This window comes from Sciurus vulgaris (genome assembly GCF_902686455.1).
Source record: "Sciurus vulgaris genome assembly, chromosome: 6".
Lineage (NCBI taxonomy): Eukaryota > Metazoa > Chordata > Mammalia > Rodentia > Sciuridae > Sciurus > Sciurus vulgaris.
In genome coordinates, this window is record NC_136466.1 from 34,460,447 (window position 1) to 34,482,570 (window position 22,124).

The window sequence follows — 22,124 nt, forward strand, 5'->3', positions numbered from 1 at the left end:
AGTGTGGCTAAGGGTTTGTCTATTTTGTTTACTTTTTCAAAGAACCAACTTTCTGTTTTGTCAATTTTTTGAATAGTTTCTTTTGTTTCAATTTCATTGATTTCAGCTCTGATTTGAATTATTTCCTGTCTTCTACTACTTTTGCTGTTGTTCTGTTCTTCTTTTTCTAGGGCTTGAGCTGTAATGTTACGTCATTTAGTTGTTGACTTTTTATTCTTTTCTGGAATGCGCTCCATGCAATGAATTTTCCGCTTAGTACTGCTTTCATATCATCCCAGAAATTTTGATATGTTGTCTCATCATTCTCATTTACCTCTAAGAATTTTTTTTATCTCCTCCCTGATGTTTTCTGTTATACATGCTTCATTCAATAGCATATTATTTAGTCTCCAGGTGTTGGAGTAATTTCTGTTTTTTTATTTGTCATTGATTTCTAATATCATTCCATTATGATCTGATAGAACACAAGGCATTTTATTTTTTTGCATTTCCTAAGGGCTGCTTTGTGGCATAATATATGGTCTATTTTTGAGAAGGTTCCATGTGCTGCTGAGAGGAAAGTGAATTTGCTCATTGATGTATGGAATACTCTACATATGTCTGTTAAGTCTAAATTATTGATTTTGTTATTGAGTTCTATGGTTTCTTTGTTTTTGTTTGTTTGTTTGTTTGTTTGGAAGATCTATCCAGTGGTGACAGCGGTGTATTAAAGTCACCCAGAATTATAGTGTTGTGATCTATTTGATTCCTGGAATTGAGAAGGATTTGTTTGATGTACATGGATGCACTGTTGTTTGGGGCATAAATATTTACTATCGTTATGTCTTCCTGATTTATGGTTCCCTTAAGTAGTATGAAATGTCCTTCTTTATCCCTTCTGACTAACTTTGGCTTGAAGTCCCCTTTATCTGAAATAAGGATGGAAACCCCTGCTTTTTTACTGAGTCCATGTGCATGGTAGGTTTTTTCCCATCCTTTCACCTTTAGTCTGTGGATGTCTTTTTCTTTGAGATGAGTCTTTTGAAGGCAGCATATTGTTGGATGTTTCTTTTTAATCCATTCTGCCAGTCTATTTTCTTTTGATTGAGGAGTTTAGGCCATTAATGTTCAGGGTTATTAGTGAGATATGATTCGTATTCCCAGTCATTTGGGCTTATTTTTGGTTTTTAACTTGGCTTAGTTTCTCCTTTGATTGGTGTTTCCTTTAAGGTAGTTCCCCCCTTTTCTGACCTATATTGTTGTTTTTCATTTCCTCCTCATGGAATATTTTGTTGAGAACATTCTGTAGCGCAGGCTTTCTATTGTAAATTCTTTTAACTTTTGTTTATCATGGAAGGATTTTATTTCATCTTCAAATCTGAAGGTACAGGATTCTTGGTTGGCAACCATGTTCTTTCAGAGCTTGAAATATGTTGTTCCAGGCCCTTCTAGCTTTTAGAGTCTGGGCTGAAAAATCTGCTGATATCCCTATTGGTTTCCCCTATATGTAATCTGATGCTTTTCTCTCGCAGCCTTCAAAATCCTGTCTTTATTTTGTATGTTAGGCATTTTCTTTATATGCCTTGGTGTGTATCTGTTGTGATTTTGTGCATTTGGTGTTCTGCAAGCCTCTTGTATTTGATTTTCCACTTCATTCTTTAGGCTTGGGAAATTTTCTGACATTATTTCATTGAATAGGTTGTTCATTCCTTTGGTTTGTATCTCTGTGCCTTCCTCAATCCCGATAATTCTTAAATTTGGTCTTTTCATGATGTCCCATAGTTCTTGGAGATTCTGTTCATGATTTCTTACCATCTTCTCTGTTTGGGCAACTTTATTTTCAAGATTAAATATTTTGTCTTCATTGTCTGAGGTTCTGTCTTCCAAGTGGTCTAGTCTGTTGGTGATGCTTTCCATTGAGTTTTTTATTTGGTTTATTATTTCCTTCATTTCAAGGATTTCTGTTTGTTTTTTTTTGAGAATCTCTATCTCTTTGTTGAAATGATCTTTTGCTTCCTGCAGCTGCTCTTTCAACTGTTTATTGGTATGATCATTCATTGCCTTCATGTGCTCTCTTAACTCATCCTTTGCTTCACGAATCATCTTAATCATGTATAATCTGAAGTCCTTTTCTGACATTTCTTCTATCATACTGTCACTGGATTCTATTAATATAGAATAGAGGTTTGTTTGGATCATTTTCTTCCCCTTTTTTTTTTTTTTTTCATGTTGTTCATGTATCTTTCCCTCTAACAGTGCAGATCTGGGGTATTGCAACTTCCCCCCATAGGCTTATAGTGACCCTATAGGTTTCCACAACCATTTCTTTATGGGGGAGATCAATATTAGCAGTGCCCAGTTCAGACAGTATGCAACCCGAACCAAACAATGAGGACGTTAACAATATTGTCATAATAAACAGAATGAGTTCAATTATCATCTTCAGTATAACAAACAGATTTGCAATAAGGTCTGCAGTTTCTAAAGGAGGACAAAGAGGATGCAGAGGGTTGTAAGATGTAGCTGTTAACAGGATAAGGGAAGAATATATGGTCTAGATCATAGAAAGAGTGAGAGTATAATCAAAAGAAGTCAGTTGTTAGCATGGGAAAAGGGAGAAATAGACTCTGAGGGAACAGGTAAACAAAAGGAAAAAAGAGCGAGAAAAGTAAAGAAATAAAAACTTAAAATTTTTCAATAAGGAGAAAAATAAAATCTACACTATAACAGTCATATAGTATTCAAACCTCCCAGTCTTCAGTAGCCTCATGTATGAGAGGTACCTGACAATGAGCTTCTAGTCTTCAGCAGGCATCTCAGAATGAGATTTGCCCCACCTCCTAATTTTCTCTTTATGAAAATTTCTCTCCAAGCATTAAGCTTTCTTGGCTCTACTTTTTTACAAATTTCCTTAATTTTATTTTCTAACCTTTACTAAAGTTTTAAAAACAATTTTTGTCAGCTTCATGAAAGCATAATTGATAATGTAATAAAATTCAGCAAATTTAAGTGTGAAATTTGATCCATTTTGATAAATTTATACAATTCTGTGGCTATCACCTCATAAGAAAAATATCATTTTCATGATTTCAGGAAGTTTCTTCTTACCCCATTTCCTGCTCTTCCTTCCTGCCCCAGCCCCTGACAACCACTGATCTTTCTTTCCCTATGACTTGCCTTTTTAGGATTTCATATAAACAGAATTATACAGTATGTTCTCTTCCATGTCTGACTTCTTTCACATAGCATAAAATCTTTGAGATTCATCCTTGTTTCACACAGCATAATCCCAATGTACAGATAAACCACATTTTGTTCATTCATCATTAATGAGCATTTGAGTTGTTTGCGGTTTGGGGCTAATGCCACTATGAACATTAGTTATGGTTTCTATGGATATAATAGAGTATATATTTTGGAAAAGGATTGTTGGTAGTGTATTAAGTGCATATTTAACTTTAAACTGAAAATTGTTTTTAAGGTAATTGTTCCATTATGTACATGAGACCCAGTTGTTTCGTTACCGCCCTGGTTAGGACCTTCAGCACAGTGTCAAGTGACAGCCATGAGAGGGGGATCCTAGCCTAGTTCCCCATCTTAGGGGGAAAGCCTTCAGCCCTTCACCATTGAATATAATGTTACCTGGGTATTTTTCGTAGACACCCTTTATCAGGTTGAATAAGTTTATACACACTCCAAGTTTGATGATAACTTTATCATAAATGTATGCTACTTTTCCAATGATTTTCTGAGTTCTTAAGATGATGCTGGGGTTGAGTTAATTAATTAGTTAAATGATTTTTAAATATCAAATCAAATTTGCATTCCTAGGATAGACCTAACTTAGTGTTGATTTATTGTCCTTTTTGAATATTTACAGATTTAATTTATTAACATTTTGTTAAAGATTTTTGCATCAGTAGTCACGAAACATTAGTTTTCTTTGCCTTGTAATATCTTTGTTTCTGATGTCAGAGTAATGTTAGCCTCAAAAAATGAGTTGGGAAGTTGCCCCTTCTGTTTTCTGAGAAATTTTGTATAGAATTGATGTTGTCTCTTCATTAAATGTTCGGTATAACCAGCAGAAACTTCTGGACCAGGAACAGAAGAGTTATAGGACAGTTTAAAACTGCAATTTAGTTTCTACAGTTTCTTTCCGTTTGGCGGTCCATAGATCCCTGTCACTTGAATACATTGAGACCCCTAGGGTCTTTTGGCCCTTTATTATGACCTGGAATTGGCCTCCAGGGACTAAACAGGAGGCATCCAAAGGTCTTGTTTACCTTTTCTCCATCACTGTCCTTCCCTGCTATTTGTCCATTGACTATAAACAAGGTTATTGGATTTTGTTTTCTTCCGCTTTTGAATCATTTACAGCAGGCATTGTATATTGAGTTTTTAAATTCTGCAATCATGTTTAATTTCCAGAACCCTTGTTTCTGTGAATATTGCTTTTTAAAATAAGCTCTTACTCATGCTTTAGTTAACATGTCTTCCCTCTAAAGGCTGGGGGTGTAGTTTGGTGGCAGAATGCGTGTTTAGCATGTGGGAAGCCTTGTCTTCAATTCTCAGCAGTGGAAAACAAACAAACACAAAAAACTTACCTTTAAAGATACTGGTTTTCAAAAACATTCTCTTTTCCCATCGTAGGCCGTGTTTTCCCTGATTTTCTGTTTATTTTGGTATCTTTCTTATTAGAGGCTTTTCTTAGCCACCTAGTGGTTGCCTACCCAAACAGCGGGAGGTCTAAAGTCCTTTACAGAGACTCTGCATGGTACAAGGAGCTTTTGTTGTCAACACAGCTCTTCTGGCCAACTGCCCTGGGATCTTCAATCTAATTCAGTTTTGTTTTACTTTCTTCCAGGAGAAAAGTCCTAGGGTCTTTTGCTAGGTTGAGTGAAGGAAATTCCCCAGGTCCTCTGAGTTAGGAGGTGGATTTGGGGGACCAAAGACTTTCCAAATGACTTTAAATCAATTCTCCTGGTTTTATCCACTTCCCCCTCCCCAATTTCAGATGCACTTGATGGCTTGGAACTTAGGTGATTAGAGAGCAAAGTGGGATGGACTTTGGTCCCTCCCTGCTTGTGACCTCTTGACTACATTTTAGGCTTAGAGCATATTGCTTGCATGCCTCAGTGCAAACCCTAGAGCTGTATATTTTAAAACTGCTACTTTTTAATTTTTTTTTTATTTTTTTAATGCGGACCAATACATCGGCTCCTTAATCTGCCCATCTGCAGTGACCTGGACCCCAGTGAATGTTAACTCTTGGGCCTGCTCTGTCATACTGAAGTCACGTTCGTTTCAGTGGGTCTAGTCTTCTCACTCCTCAGTTAGTCTTCAGTGTAGTAAAACCAAGATGTATTGATTAATATAAAACATTTAAAAAGTCACAATAGCTGTTTTTATTATCACAATCAAGAAAGTGCTTTAATAGGCAGACTTAAGTATGCCGTAGTTGATAGAAAACTAGTCAGTGGGTGCTTTCATTGATTATTTTTAGAAGCCACCTCCCACTTTTTGGGGGGGGGGGATTGAACTCAGGGCCATTCAACCACTGAGCCACATCCCCAGCCCTATTTTGTATTTTATTTAGAGACAGGGTCTCACTGAGTTGCTTAGCACCTTGCCATTGCTGAAACTAGCTTTGAATTCGCAATCCTCCTGCTTTAGCCTCCCAAGCCCACTGGAATTACAGGTGTGCGCCACCACTCCCAGCTCCCTCATTTTTAAGTAAACCTTCTTTGAAGTAATACAGAAAAGTACACAAATCATAGATGTACAACTCAACAAATTTTAGCATAAACACATTGTAAAAAAACTCACGAAACCACGCCGGACATGGGAAATCACATAAGGGAGTTTATTAAGCAATCAGAGTGTCTCCCTGCAGGGTAAGAGAGAAAATGAGAGGAAAAGAGAAAGGGCATGTGCTAGAAAGAGTGGAAAAGTGAGGAGAAGAGAGAAAGCAAGTGAGTAGGAGAGAGAAAAGCAAGAGGAAAGATGGCAGGGTAGCTACCCTTAAGCAGTTGAATTCCGCTGGGCTAACAGGGGACCAATAACGGAGGATACTTGCAAGCTGACTGATGAACTAATAGCTAGCTAGGATGTTCACAGACTGACAAGTAGTAGGGAGGCGGGGAAAATGGCTGCAGCGGAAAGGGCGTGGGAGCAGCTTTCAGACTGACAAGCTAGGTTGTGATGCAACGGAAAGGACCGGGAGCAGCTTTGTATTACATACATAAATCTGTATAATCATATAAAATTATATAAATCATAAAATCATGTAAAAACTCATAAAAAAAAATAGAACATTACCAGTATCCCAATAACCCCCAGTCCCTTCTGTTTCTTTTATCCTGAAGGTAACAACTGCCTTGACCATAGATTTGTTTTGCCTGTTTTTAAACCATGTAAATGGTATTACATGGCATTTTCTCTTCTGTGTTTGACATCTTTATTTCAACAGTATGCTGATACTTATCCATGTTGTCACATACAATGACAGTTGCTGATTCATTCTCTTCTCACTGTATAACTTTTGTTGTTGTTGTTTTTAATTTTTTTTAGTTGTTGATGAACCTTTGTTTTATTCATTTATGGCTTTTAGTTGTAAATTTTTTAGTTGTAGGTAGAAATAATACCTTTATTTTTATGTGGTGCTGAGGATTGAACCCAGCACCTCACACATGCTAGGCGAGCGTGCTACCACTGAGCCACAACCTCAGCCCCTCACTGTATAACATTTTGACATAATCATATCCCTGTTTGTACATTTGTACATTTGCTATTGTTTGACATTGGGCTTATTTCTGCCTTGGAGCTATTATGAATAGTACTACTGTGAACATTTCTTTTACAGGTTTTAGAGTGTTGAGTGTACATTTTCCTGGAGTATATAGATAGAAATGTCATGCTTGTGCAACTGCAAGCCCTGGTAGACCTAGCCAGATAGATTTCCAAAATCCTTAGGCCATTTTATATTCCAACCAGCAGGATCTGTGAGTTCCATATCCTCTGATACACTTAGTATTGTCATTAAAAAAAAACTAGAGATGCTGGAGTATTTAAGTTTATGCCTTCATTTAAGTTTATGATCATCTTTTTATTTCTTCTAAACATTTAGATATCCTCTTTTGTAGAGTATCTATAAGTCCCCTTTTTCTATTCAGCTGTCTGATTTTTTCTTATTGATTTATAGGGTTGTACATTCAGGTTTTGAGTCTCCTGTCATATATATGTATTGTAAATATTGCTTCTCACTGTGAATAGTGGCATCATCTGATAAACAGAAGTTTTGAATTTTTAAGGTAGTTCAATTTTTTAGGATTCTTTTTCCTTCTATGGTTAATGCTTGTGTCCTACTTAAGACCTCTTAAAGCCATGAAGATGTGTTATCCCATAGCAGCTGTATTATATTGTCTTTCATATTTAGGTCTCCAATCCACATGGAAGTTTATCTTTCACTGTTTTCTAGATGGGCATCCAGTTGACCCAGGATCATTTACTAAAAAGACCATTTCCCCGTTGTACTGCACTGTCCCCTCTGTCAGATATAAGTTGACTGCAAGTTCATGTCATGCTTGTGCAGCTGCAAGCATGGATTCTACGGTCTGTTCCTTTGGTCTATTTGTGTACAGTTTATTTCTGGACTGTCTTGTTTCATTTCTTCTGTCTAATCTTGTGCTAGTGTACCCTGTTTTAATTACTGTAGCATCATAAGGAGTCTTGTATTTGCTAATGTTAGTTTTCCAGTTTTGTTCTTTTCTTTGCTCTTAGAATTTTAGAATTGGCTATTCATCTTCTACAAAATTCCTGCTGAGATTTTGATAAGAAGTGTTTGTTGTGTTTGATATATTTGTAAATATCTTTTGAAAGTTTCATTTTCCAATTATGTGTAGCTGGTATATAGATATACTATTGGTTTTTGTATTCCCTTGTCCACGAAGTATTTTGTATTGTGTTTTTATATGAACACAATCATGTCATCAGATAAATAACATTTTTATTTCTTCCTTCCTAATCTTTTCTTCTTTCTTTTTAACCTTGAATTTGTTAGATGTCTAGTACAATGTTGAGTGAAATAATGAAAGCAGAAATGCTTATTTCATCTCAGTCTTGAGAATATATATATATTTCTTTTTTGTGATGCTGGGGAATTGAACCCAGGGCCTTGTGCATGCAAGGCAAGCACTCTACAAACTGAGCTACACTCCCAGCCTCGAGAATATTTTTAATATTTTATGATGAACTGTTGTTTAATATAGTTTTTTTTTATAAGTACTCTTAATCAAATTAAGAAACCTGTTCTACTCCTACTTTGCTATGAGTTTTTATCATGACTGGGTATTGAATTGAGTCAGAGGTCTTTTCAGCATCTATTAAAATAATGGTGTACTTTTTCTCTTTTATTCTGTTAATAAGAATTACATTGAGTGGTTAAAATACAAAAACAACGTCAAATTTCCATCTATTTGTGATATATTATCTTTTTATGTCACCATATTTCTTTTGCTAGTATTTTATTTAGGAATTTTGCATCTGTGTTCATAAAAGAGAATACTCTGTGAATTTATCATTTATAATGTCTTCATCAGATCTGGTGTTGTGTCAGTTTTATAAAACCAGTTGGTGATACTATTCTTTCAGTTTTCTGGAAGACCTGTGTAAGACTGATGTTATTTCTTCATTTTCTAAATTTGGAAGAACTCGCTAGTGAAACTATCTCTGCCTAGAAATTTGTTGGTGAAAAAGTTTTAAAATGAAGATCCTATGTATTTATTAGATATGAGATCATTTAGATTTTGTATTTTTGTGTGTCTGTTTTATTATATTATGTTTTTCTAGAAGTTTAAGTCTTTTATCTAAACCATCGAATGTATTACCATGAAGTTTTTTTACTGTGTTCTTATTTTCTTGTAAATCTCTGTGAAGTATGTCCCAGTGTCACCCTAAAATTCTTTTTTAAAAAATATTTTTAGTAGTTGTTGATGACCCTTTATTTAATTTTATGTGGTGCTGAGAATTGAACCCAGTGCCTCACACATGCTAGGCAAGCACTCTACCACTGAGCCACAATCCCAGCCCCTTAACATTCTTAATATTGGTAATATGTCATGTCTTGATTTGTTTTGCTGGAGGTCTATCAAGTTTTTAATTAACTTGTTTTCTTTATTTCTTTTCATATTTTTTGGGTTTGTTATCTTCTAAACATTTTTGAGATTGATAATCAGTGTATATGTATATTTCCTACCACATATGACTTTACCTGTGTTTTATAAGTTCCAATTCTCATTTTATCATCATTTAGTTCAAAATATTTTCTAATTATTGTCATGATTTCTTCTTTGATGTAAAGTTGCTTAGAAATGTATTACTTAATTTAGAGGCTATCTTAGTCTGTCTGATTTGTGTTACCACAATAGAATACTCAAGTTTCATTTTGCAGCCTTTCTTTTTTCAAATAACATTTTGCTTTCCATTCTTTACCTCCTCTCATTACACAACTCCAGTCATACATATATTCAATCATTTGACCATGTCTGATCTGTCTCTTCTTAATTTTTTTCTGCATCTTTTACCAGTATTCTTGTCCATTTTCTGTTGGGTGACTGATGAAGAATAAAGGTTTATTTAGCTCATGGTTCTGGAGGCTGGGAAGTCTGAAAGCATGGCACTGGTATCTGCTGAGCATCTGGTGAGGGCCTCATGCTGCATCATAACTCCATGAAGGGCATTCCACAAACAGACAGAGCAAAGTGTGCTAGCCCAGGTCTCTTCCCCATTTCTTATAAAGATAAGTACTGCTTCTGTGGGGGCCCCACCAACATAACCTCATCTGATCCTAACTCTCTCAAAGGCCCTACTTCCAGATAACATCAATGTATGAATTTGGGAGTTAAATCTCTAATACCTAACCTTGTAGGGGACATATTTGAACCTAGCATATGGATATTTTCTGCTTATGCAGTTTTAGTGTTAAATTTAGCTATTGTGCTCATAATTTCAATTCTTTATCAGTTCTAGGATTTCCATTTGATTTTTTTGTTCCAATTATTTGTTATAATTTTTTATCTTTCTTGTTTTCTCAAACGTATTAATCACAGTTACTTTTAAGTCCATATCTGGTAACTCTGGTATTTGAGCTCTAAGTTCCTTTCTCTTTTATGTGTTGTTTTTTTTCTCATTCAATTTCTGGTTCCTCCTGGTATTTTTAAATTGAATCTCTGACATTAGGTGAGAAGGAATATAGGTGCTCTGGATATTGTTTCTTCCAGAGAAGATTTGCCTTCTCCTCTAGTAGGCCTTTAGAGGGTAAATAAACTCTTAATCTTGAGGCACTCTAATAGCTGGAGGATGAGTCCCAGCGTTTATAGAGCTTTTTCAGTCTCTTGTTTTCCCTTACTTCTAGAAGGACTTCACTTATTTACTGTGAGTCTTCCTCTTTGGATGGTCCCAAAATATAGTTTTTGGGGTCCACGATATCAAAAGACTATAGAAAATTCTGAATTTCCATTAAACTTTCATCTTTTACTGTGGAAAGCTTAAGGATTCATCAAATTATTCATTCAGTTGCTTAGATAAAATGTGCATAGGTTATATAAAATAGCAACCTCTTGTATACTTTAAATCATCTCTGGATTACTTACACTACCTAATACAATATAAATGCTATGTAAATGGTTGTTTTACTCTGTTGTTTAGGGAATAATGCAAGAAAAAAATTCTATACCTGTTCAGCACAGAAGCAATCATTATTATAAGCTTAACTATATAGTGTACAATCCATGGTTGATTGAATCCACAAATATGGAACCTGCAAATGCAGAGGTCTGACTATATTGCCAAACCTCAAAATACTAAATTTCTGTAAAAAACAACTAGAAAATATGAATTAAAAAAAAATATCTACCTGAAGGCATATCACCCAAAGCACATTTGATAGTCTAAGATATGGGAGAGAAGGAAAATACAGGAAGGTGATTCCCAAACCTAGTAGTTTTTTTTTTTCCTCAAACAATTTCTTCTCTGGTAGGCTTTTAGAAAGATAAACAGGTATATTGTAAGGCTAACATTTCACACTCAGAATAATATATCCTTGGTTACAACAAGAATAAAGTTAAATGACAATGTAGTCATTCTCTGGTATCTGTAGGGATTAGTATCTGTGGGGAATCCTAGAACTAATCCCCTGAAGATACCATTGTTATCTGACTGTTCATCTTTCTTTTCCGGATAATTAAAGGTTTTTTTAAGTACTATTATATAATTGTACTTCTTTGTAAAGATTTCCTGGAGTTGGAAAAGAGGTGCTGAGAAAGGCTTTCTCTGGATAGAATTTTCCAGGAGTCTTTGCATCATCTGTATTAGTATCTTGTCCTTAGCATTACGTTTCTTAGTACAAAGTCCTAAACAGACTTAAGTTAAAAGGTGAATATTCACAAACAAGGAAAAATAACACACAATCCAGAACTCTGTCAATAACAAGATATCCATGAAACCAAGTGTAAGGTTGTTACATGAGATTTTTTTTTTTTTTTTTTTTTGGTCAGAGGAAAAGAGTTATTTTGTTAGACAATTCATGGGACCATGGCTGCTATTCCTGTAGTAGAGCCCCTTTTCTAATGAATACTTTCCCCAGATTCATAGCCTCTCCTTCTGAGACATACTGGCTAAAGCCTTGCAGATATCCTGCTTTGTTCTTAATTTTCTGTTCTTGAACATCACCATGGTAGATTTTCCTCTTGTGTATGTCACATTATCATATGGGTTAGACATTGCTTCCTCACGGGCAGTAGGAGGTCTTAGTAGATACAAATGTTTCACATACCCTGAAGAGCAACTTAGCTTTTTATTGTCCATCTGTATACTCAAATGAGTCTGTAAAAAGTGACGGTATTATAATTGCTCTTGATGTTTTTGCCTACCAAGTGTTGATGTCTAGTTTCAGTGGTTTCCTAAGACCAAATCTGGTTTATCTTAAAGACCATAGCACTAGAATAGACAAGATACTTTTTTTTTTTTTTCTTACATGTTAGAATAGTCTGGTCTATATTAGATTTTTTTAAAAGTATTTTTGGTTGTAGATGGACACGATATCTTTATTTATTTGTGCATGTGTTGCTGAGAATCAAACCCAGTGTCTCACATGTGCTAGGCAAGCATTCCACCACTAAGTCAGAGCCCTGGCCCTGTATTAGATTTTTTGAGGCTTACAGTCAGGTAATTTTTCTCTGATCACAAAGTAAACAAGTATTGTACTCTGGACTCACCCCAGGCCCATGACCTCTGAGATCAGGAAGGAGCCCAAGCTCCCCTGCCTCAGACAGTATTGATGAACCCTACCATAGTCCAGTGGTCACCTCTCTTTTTCTTTCCTTTCTTATTGTCATTTCTCAAGAAAACTTCATAACCACAACCTCTTTGTTAAGCATTATTAACAGATTCATAATCTCATGCCATCTTGAGGAACTCAGGTAAAACAGATATTTTTATTTTTAATGTCTTTCAGACTGGACGATGATGCCTATAAGTAAGAAAACTACTCTCGAGGCAGATATTTCTAAAGAAGAATTAGGTCAATGGACAATAAAGGAAAGATTCACCAGAGATAGTCACTGGAAATATGCTAACCTGTTGGAATGGCAGTGCCAGGAAGGTCAGGAGATCAGTTTGCAGCAAGAGAACTCTCCATTTGGGTTTCGTGAACAGGAATGCAGTGAATCTGGGAAGGGCTGCAGCTTAAGCCCCTCTCTTGTTCAAGAACAGGAACTTCAGCCAAGCAAAAAAGCCTTTGAATGTAGTAAGTGTGGGAAAGTTTTCTCTAAGAGTTCTACCCTTAACAAGCATCAGAAAATTCATAGTGAAAAGCTTAACACGAGTCAGAAAATGCATATTAAAGAGAAAAGATATGAATGCAGAGAATGTGGGAAAGCCTTTCACCAGAGTACACACCTCATCCATCACCAAAGAATTCACACTGGTGAAAAGCCATATGAGTGTAAGGAATGTGGCAAGGCCTTCTCAGTGAGCTCCTCACTTACTTACCATCAGAAAATCCATACTGGAGAAAAACCTTTTGAATGCAATTTATGTGGAAAAGCTTTTATCCGGAACATACATCTTTCCCACCATCACAGAATACATACTGGAGAGAAACCTTTCAAATGTAACATTTGTGAAAAAGCCTTTGTGTGCAGGGCACATCTTACCAAACACCAGAATATTCATAGTGGTGAGAAACCCTATAAATGTAATGAATGTGGGAAAGCCTTTAATCAGAGTACAAGTTTTCTTCAGCATCAGAGAATTCACACTGGGGAGAAGCCCTTCGAATGTAATGAATGTGGAAAGGCCTTTAGGGTAAACTCTTCCCTTACTGAACATCAAAGAATTCACACTGGAGAGAAACCTTATAAATGTAGTGAATGTGGGAAAGCTTTCAGGGATAATTCATCCTTTGCACGACATCGGAAAATTCATACTGGAGAGAAACCTTACAGATGTGGCTTGTGTGAGAAAGCCTTCAGGGACCAATCGGCCTTAGCCCAGCATCAGAGAATTCACACTGGGGAAAAACCTTACATGTGTAACATATGTGAGAAAGCCTTCAGTGACCATTCAGCCCTTACCCAACATAAGCGAATTCACACAAGGGAAAAGCCTTACAAATGTAAAGTCTGTGGGAAGGCCTTTATCCGAAGCACTCACCTTACACAACATCAGAGAATTCACACAGGAGAGAAACCCTATAAATGTAATAAATGTGGGAAGGCTTTCAACCAGACGGCAAATCTCATTCAACATCAGAGACATCATATTGGAGAAAAGTGACGTGAATGCAGTTTATGACTGAGAAGATTAACTATGAATATAAGATAACCCATTCTAGAGAATAAGCATGATGTCTTAAATCAGGATAGTCATTGTATTTATCAAGAGTCAAGCATCACAATATCATGGGTTTTGAGACTATAAGAATTGCAAACACCCCTCCATTGCTTAGTACTGCCTCAAATTAATAGCAGTATATTTTATTAGTCTGAATTATCAAGAATCAGAACCAAAATGGAACTTTGTTTAAAAATAGTTTTTTTCAAATTTATAGTTTGTTAAGAGAATTATGAAATTGTAAAAATTAAGGTTCAGAAGTAAAATATCAAAAAAGTAAGAAAATGACCCGTAAGCATTTCATTCTACTATCATCTCATGTATAAGAGAGTTGCCACCTTTAATGGAATTCTTTGTTCTCTCTTTGCCCATACTCCTGACACCCAGTGTAAAGAAAGTGCAGTCATCCATGCCTAGGAATCATTTAAATTATGCTTCACATCTTCAACTTCAAACCGTCTTTTGTCAGATTTCCCAGGTTTATCTGTCCACCAGCTTCTTACTGGTATTCTCCTTCTGAGCCAATTCATCTGAAAGGTATGAGCTTCTGCCTTAACTCCTAACTGTTGAGGAATCATGTCACTTCTTAATACCACCCTGGGAAAGTAGCTAATCTGAGCTCATACACAGTGTGAATCAGAATCAACTGAATTAGTGGATTAGAATCTCAGAATCAACTGTGAATCCGTAACAGAATCCATATCCATGATTCTGGATAGTGTACCCAAATCCAACTTTCAGAACTCAGGATCTCAATCAGTGGGGCAAAGTTTGGTCAAAATTCTTGAGTTCCAATTCCTCCAGGCCTCAGCTTGACTCTAACCCTCTGTTAATGGAGGCTTTACTTGTGCAGCCATTGTCCCTCAGCTGTTTTGTGCACTACAGTCAGGAGTTTGCCCAGCTTCAGGTGTGATCATCCCAACCACAGTGGTTGGTGGGGATTCCCAGCCACCTCTGCTGTGACTTGCCATTTCCCAGTGTTCAACTGACATAAGAGCCAGTAATGAAAATTCTCTAATTCTCTTTCCCTTGACTGGAGTCGTATGTCCACACTGCATTTGAGTATATTAACTACTCCCAAAATAACTGAATTGCTGCATCCTTGTCCTTGTCCAGTTTTCATTTATGTTTCCAAAGGTGTGATGCCATGTTCATAGGTAAGCAGGGAGCCTTGAATTTCTGTTTTTTGCATTTGAAAGTAGCATTTCCTCTCCTTCATCTGGGCACTCTACCACTTTAAAGACTCCCATCCTGTTAGTGGTGAGCACCTTATTGATTAATTCCATGGTCCAGAAGTGATCCATAGCACCACTTAACGTTCTCTGACCAGGGCTGTGGCCATGTCCAAAATGTGAGTAACATACTAGTCCTGCAGGTACAGTTCTTTGACCATCTTTAATCTTTAGTGCTTTTGCTAAAAATCTGTGCACTTTCACGTACATAACCTCTGAGAGTACTCTCCCCTTTTCCACCACAAGGAATGGAGGAACCTGTACTACTATACCCTGGATCGTGCTCCACAATGAAGATAGAACAAATTCTGGCAAGCAAGGTGAAAGATTCCAGGTTTGTGAAGTACTGTCCATCAAACTTGGCAAACTTCTGCTCCCCCTCCCTAAATTCTGTACCTCTGCTCCAAATTAAAGTAGAGGATATTCAATATCATGTGGGACTCTAGGTTGATACAAACTCAGAAGCTTCTGACAGCTTCTAAGCCCAAGTTCTCTAAATTCAGCTCCCAGCTAATAAAAACCACCTATGTGGGCAGGTATCTCCTGTTAGGTAACCAGTACCTCATGCTTTCTCCCATGCATGTGAAGCAGCATTTCAAGAGGTAACTTGGCATGGGTTGTGTTGGGTGCACACACATTCATCTGCAGCTTCACATGACTGGCACCTCCAGATTATACAGTAAGCCTAGGAAACCATGCTGTAGTACCATCTCCATAAACTGCCTAGTCCTATTACCACCACCTACTCCCCTGCCTTTACCTTGAGTCCCTGAGAAATGCATTGCTAAGTTGGGCTCACTGCACACTTTGTTTGTTGGAAGCAGGAGAGTCACTGCCACTTGACATAAGCCTGCATTTGGGCCAAGGCCTGCAGTCAGGTTAAAAGCCTCCCGCATCTCTGTGACAGCTCCAGGAGATGTTTCGCCAACAGAATGGCAGCAGTCTGAAGGCCCTTCACTGAGATTACAGTTACTGTCCCAGAGTGCACCTCCTTCAGGTGTGGGTCTTATTGAAATTAGACCTCTTAAGATGCCTGTTCATTCGTTCATCCATATTTGGGGAACCTAAAAGTAAGTAAATGGACTGTTTGATATGCCTGAACCAAATTAAATGTATTTATGGTAATAGGGCTTGCCTGGCAGTGACTTTATTACATTTTGTGTGATTAAAAGATTATTGTATGACCTTCTCTTCTAGGAAATCACCCTTGCCTGCGTGCTATTCTGTACTTTTCTAATTCAAGGTAGTATGGCTGTCTACCTGGGCCATCTGATCTGCCACAGCATTACCTTTGACTTAATCCATAACCATGCATGTTTGAGAACCCTGAGTTCCTCAGCACACTCTCTTCTGCCAGCTGACCTGCATGATATGCATATTTTAGCAGTTACTGAGAAGGACTTTTCTCTGCCCTTTCCTGAGCCAGGTTACTCCTAACACATGCAGGGAGTGCTAGGAAGAGCAGTTCATTCTATCCTTGCTTCTCTAGTCAATTGGCCACATAGATACCCTGACTGTGGCAGAAGGTAAAGGACCATTATTGAGACCTTGACGGTTTAGAGGTCTCAAGCTAGTAATATGCCACCTTCAGCAGCTGCTAGCTGCCAGCCCACCCTCCTCTCCTTTACTCCTCCACATAGTGTACAAAGACAATTCCCAGCACACCCATGACCATGATGACGTGTCTGCCTATTGCAGAGGAAATACTGAACTTACACATGATGCCAGCCTTCCCAGCCCCTCGTCTGAACTCTAGATAGGCCAGAGAAGCAGATCCAGGACTCACCTCCCCTAGGAGAACTTTCCTTTCATCCTTCAAAGCTGCCCAGTGGGCAATTCCATCAGAAGTGCCCATTCCCTTCTGCCCAGGGGGAGGACTTGAGAAGGGAGTCACATCTAGACTTGTTTATTCTTCATGTTTATGGGCTCCCATGAACAGACATAAAACTGCTTGCCCTTTGGGGAAAACTTGTTAGAATCTCCCTTTTCAAATTCCTCTAATCCTTCTCTCTTGTTGGGTCTTTCTCAACTGCCCTGCTGATTTTACAACTGGGGTGGTTCTCCTTGTCCACCTGTATTGACCTAGCTCTGACAGCAGCATGTCCCTAAGGTGTTTCCTTCCTCCATATTATGCTTTTAAAATGACTCGTTGACTCTGCAGCAGACTCAGACTGTGCCTGAGCCTTAGAGTCTTAGAACAAAGAAATACTAAACTATATGCCTTTGGTAGAGAAAACAATTTAATTCACTTAAACATTAAGAATGCCATAGCCTCCAGCTATCTAATTCCTCTCCTTTCCTTCCTTCTAACTTTGCATTTTTTCCTACCCTCCCATAAACTACTGGACTAGCCATTCGGATAGTGTGGAGACATAAAGCTGTCACAGCCTTCTCTGTCTAGCATTGGGGCTTCGGTGTTTCTTGGTCAACCTCAACAGCACTAAATATATTTTTGGTAATATTTTCACTTTTAGTATTTTTATACCAGTTTGTAAAGGGGGAAAAATCACAAAGCTTGATTTTTTCTCATCTCTTATGAATTTCTCAGTACTGACACATTCCTTATGTTCTGTGTATCACACATCGCTATCCCCCCCCCCAAAAAAAAATAGTTGTGGATGAACAATTATTCATCAGTTTGTCTTTATGAAAATAAAATAAGAAAAGTACTCAGTGTTCTAAGATGTGAAAGTTGTTTTCTGGTTATCTGGTTAGATATCACTAAGACATGACTAGAAGCCATATCTGTCAGTGTTTTATCCTTTGATGACCAATCTGTCTCCCCACAATAACCATCTGCTTCTACCTGGTTCCAGAAACTATAGTGTTCAGGCTGTAGAATATAAAGAACTGTACCACCCATCACAAGGGATAGCAGTTGACATTTGAGGACATACTTGTGCCAGGTCCTGCTGTAAGTACTTTGCACATAGTAATTCACTTAATCCTATTCCTACCATCCTGTTTTGTATTCTGTTAAGATGGTAAATCAAATGTAGCCACAGGAGACAGAAAACAGGCTCACAAAAACAAAGTTTAATATATTCACAGGTCCTAAAAGACAGGTATGGCACAAAACGCAAAACCAAATGGGAAAGACACGGGTGGCCAGAGCCAGAAAACAAGACAGTGGGGAAAGCATTAGTCCAGAGACTTTGTTGGCTTCTGAGAGAAAGGCAAGGCAGGGCAGGGAGAAAGTTTTAAGATTTCCTAATTTGAACACTGGTAGGCTCAACACTGAATAGGAGTTGCCTTGTTACTGGCTGTAGGATGATTAAGGCAGAGGAACATTGCCTCAGGGCTGCATGATCTAGATAGAGGAGTGGCTGTGCTTGGTTAGTTTATATTTTGAAGACATATACCTGGCCAGCCTTGGCTAGCACCACGGGGCAGTCTCTCCCCAACCAGAAAGATTTTTTTAAGATGTCAAAACATTATATACAGAAAATAGCATAAATGTTCAGTTTTTTTAAAAACATTCAAAGATTGAAGGAAGACTGAAATTTGTTGAAAGTCACACAGTTGGTAAATGGTGAATCAGAGTGGACTCCAGATGATATATCTCTAGGACACCTCTTTTATGATGCATTGTAGGCCACACTAAAGAGCCACTTGGCTCAAGATGTTAGGGCTCATGAGTAGGAGATTTTGTGGTGAGTCCTTAGTCTTAAAACTGCAACCGTGCTTCTGAGCCTGGCTTTGCACACACCACACACTTCTTCCACTAGAAGGGCTTCTTCAGCCTTATATTGGCAGAATGGAAGGAGCTCAAGGTGTTCTTCCAACTTGAGAGTCCAGGAACCATAGGTTCACAGACATATCTGAGCCTGACACTAAGGCTCTGTGATATCTTATGGGCACAGCCTGTGATAACCACAGCAAGTCCTGGGCCCAGGTCAGACGAGAGGATTATTGGTCATAATACCTGTTTTGGAGGTGTTCTGAAATATAAAAGCTGAGCCTAATGGCCAGAGAAATAGAAAAGGGGGAATGTTTAATAAATAATGGCCACCAAGCTTAGTATATAGTGGTTTTATATGAATATAGTTACTGCCTTCATGAGCAGTAAATAGGAGAGACAGGTATTACAAAAGGAAATACAAATAATTAGCAAGAAACTGTAGTATGTGGAATGAGAAAATGGAATAGAATATTTTCAAAGCAGGTCAGTTGTGTACTGGTTACTTGCCTGAGTCTGGTGAGACAGACTACTCACACACAAGTTATATGAAATGGGTTTATTACCATACAGATAGACACAAGGGATAACAGAAGTCTAGGATTCATGACAACTTCCTCTGCCAAGACCCAGGAAATCTTCCCAGGCAAATGGAGTCTCACTGGTCTCTCTTGACTACCAAAGTCTCCTGCTTATCTTCTCTCTCTTCCTTTTTATCTTCTTCCCAAAATATAAGACTACATCAGATATTCCTAAAAATGTCAGGGTGTACTGATTTGGAAGCAGTGCAGGTCAGTGGATGAATGTGTTTGTTCTGTGGTTCTGCCTATAAAACATTTTTTAAAGACATACATAAACGAGGTTTCTGAGAATGCACCTGGCTGAGAACTGTGTCGTTTCAGTGAATGAATGTGTCCTCCAGACTCCTCCACATGTAATATTCCAGAAAAGACACACATATAAAAGGCTATTTCTAATATATTATCAACAGTGACCAAAGTGGTCCTTTAAATTTGTCAGACCATTTCGCTTCTCTCTTAAAATGCTCTGCAATATTTTCTCACCTCACAGTAAAAGGAAGTCCATAACTATAATGGCCTATGGGGGCTCTACATATGCTCCAATTTCCTCATGTGATATTCTCTGTGTATTAACTGGCTTGGCTATAGCACCCAGTTATTTAATCGAATGTTCATATAGGTGCTGCTGTGAAGGTATTTTGTAGATGGGGTTGACATCTCCAATCAGGAGCTTTAAGCAAAGGAGATTATGCCCAATAATATGGTGGGCCTCATCCAATCAGTTGAAGGCCTTAGGAGCAAAAAATTCAGGTTTCCCAGAGAAGAAGAAATTCTGCCTCCAGGTAACATCAATTCCTGCCTGAGCTTCCAGCCTTCTGCTTACCCTACAGATTTCCGATTTGCCAATCCCTACAATCATGTGAGCCAATTCCTTAAAACACATCCCTTTACATTATGGGTATATATTGGTTTGAATATGTTCGTGTGTTGGAAACTTAATCCTCAAAATAACAGTGTTGAGATGTGGATCCTTATGAGATGATTAGATTAGGAGGGCTCTGCCTGCCCTTATGATGGATTAATGCCATTATTGTGTGAGTGGGGGAGTTACCACGGGAATGACCTTCTAATGAATGGGTGTGTTCAGCCCCCTTTTGCCACCCTCTTGCCCTCTGCCTTTTGTAATGGGATAAGGCAGCAAGAAATTCCACACCACATACAGGCCTCTCAATATGGGGGTTCCCAGTGCTCTGAACTTTAAGAAATAAACTTCTGTTCTTTATAAATTATCCAGTCTGTGGTGTTTTCTTATAGTAGCACAAGATGGACAGAGATGATAGATAGGATAATAGATAGAGAGATAGAAAGAATGAATGTAGAGATACAGATCCTCCTGGTGCTATTTCTCTGGAGAACCATGACGATATATCTCACCTACCTTTTTACAGTAACCCTCCCTGTCCTACACCAGCCAGTCTCTGCTGGGTCCTCAGGCACACCAGGCATGCCCCTGCTCTAGGGCCTCTGCACTCTCTACTCATTTGCTGGGTGCCCCAGGCCCCAGGGACCCCCATGGATGACTCTTCACCTCTTTCAGCTGAAGCCTCCTCTGGACTGCTCTGTTCAGACTTGCCACCTATCCCTCTAGTTTCCCATCTACTTGGGCTACTCTGCTGTTTTCTTTTCTCCACAGTGCTGGTCCCCTTTTAACACACTAGGTAATTCGTTGATGTGTATTGTACATTGTTCATTTTGTGTCTCTGTGACTAAGATCTAAGTCCCTTGTAGGAAATAAGCCTTGTCTGTTTTGTCTACTGATGTGCTTAGCACAGAATAAGCACCCCTGGATACTTGTTGGAATAGTAATGAATGAGCAGTCAGCGGGAGTCAGTGAGTTGGGGACCCATGGTGTGAGGTTGAGTCCTGGACCTGCTCGGCTGTGAGGTTTGATTAACCAGTTGGGTCTCCATGGACAAAGTGTGGTAGGATTGGGAGAGTCAGTGGTATGGCAGAGTGGTGACTGGGGCATCTGCACAGGGACCATTAAGGAAACTGACTGACTGTAACTGTGAGAGAGGTGCATGGTCTTGCCCATGGTCACCTGTCTAGTGAGCATAGAGCTGGAGTCGATCTCTAGAAGTCTCAGCCACCACACAATACAACTTTAAGATGTGAAAACTGAGTTAAGGAAGTATACATTGGCAGGGGCAAAGGAGACTGTAATTTTCCCCTGTGAAATCAGAATGGGAAAAATAACTCAGAGGTTGACACTATAGGTAAATTGAATATTTGTGAATTCTGGTAGAATAAACTGATAGTTCTTAATCCAGCATATTGTCCTCTGGATTAATATATCCTTCCTGCTATTTCTATTTTGGAGTCTAGCTAAATATTAGAATGAATCACAACCAGATTGTGGTGCTAGGAGAGGACTGGTACCAAAGCAGTTGGGTCACAGCAACATGATGGCATGGAACAATTATTCCGATTCATATGTAGGATGAAAAAGAGGGAAAAGATACTGGAAACAGAGAGAATCATTAGTATACTGCCACAGAAGTTGCTATAGACTGAATGTTTGTGTCACCCCAAAAGTTAAATGTGGAGATTCTGACCTCTAATGTGATTGTGTTAGGAGGTGAAACCTGTGGGAGGTGATTTAGGTCAATGAAGGTGGAGCCCTCATGAAGGGAATTAGTGCCCTCATAAAAGAGCCTTCAATATGTATGAATTTCAAAGGAACAAAAAGTACAATAAATGTTGGGCCAAGGATGTTTCAGTGGTAGAGTGTTTGTATGGCATGTATAAGGCCCTGGGTTCAGT

General features: G+C 38.2%; 2 protein-coding genes across 4 annotated transcripts in view; both read left to right on the top strand.

The window, feature by feature from the left end:
- The window catches only part of ZNF454 (zinc finger protein 454), a 29,280-nt gene extending 13,789 nt beyond the window's left edge, over positions 1-15,491 (top strand). For all 3 annotated transcript variants that reach the window (XM_079144186.1, XM_079144184.1, XM_079144185.1), the window contains one exon: positions 12,491-15,491. In XM_079144186.1, coding sequence (XP_079000312.1) covers positions 12,491-13,812 — 1,322 coding nt within the window. In that variant the 3' untranslated portion in view covers positions 13,813-15,491. The remainder of the gene's footprint in view (positions 1-12,490) is intronic.
- The window catches only part of ZNF879 (zinc finger protein 879), a 261,034-nt gene that overhangs the window by 174,108 nt on the left and 64,802 nt on the right, over positions 1-22,124 (top strand). The window lies entirely within an intron of this gene.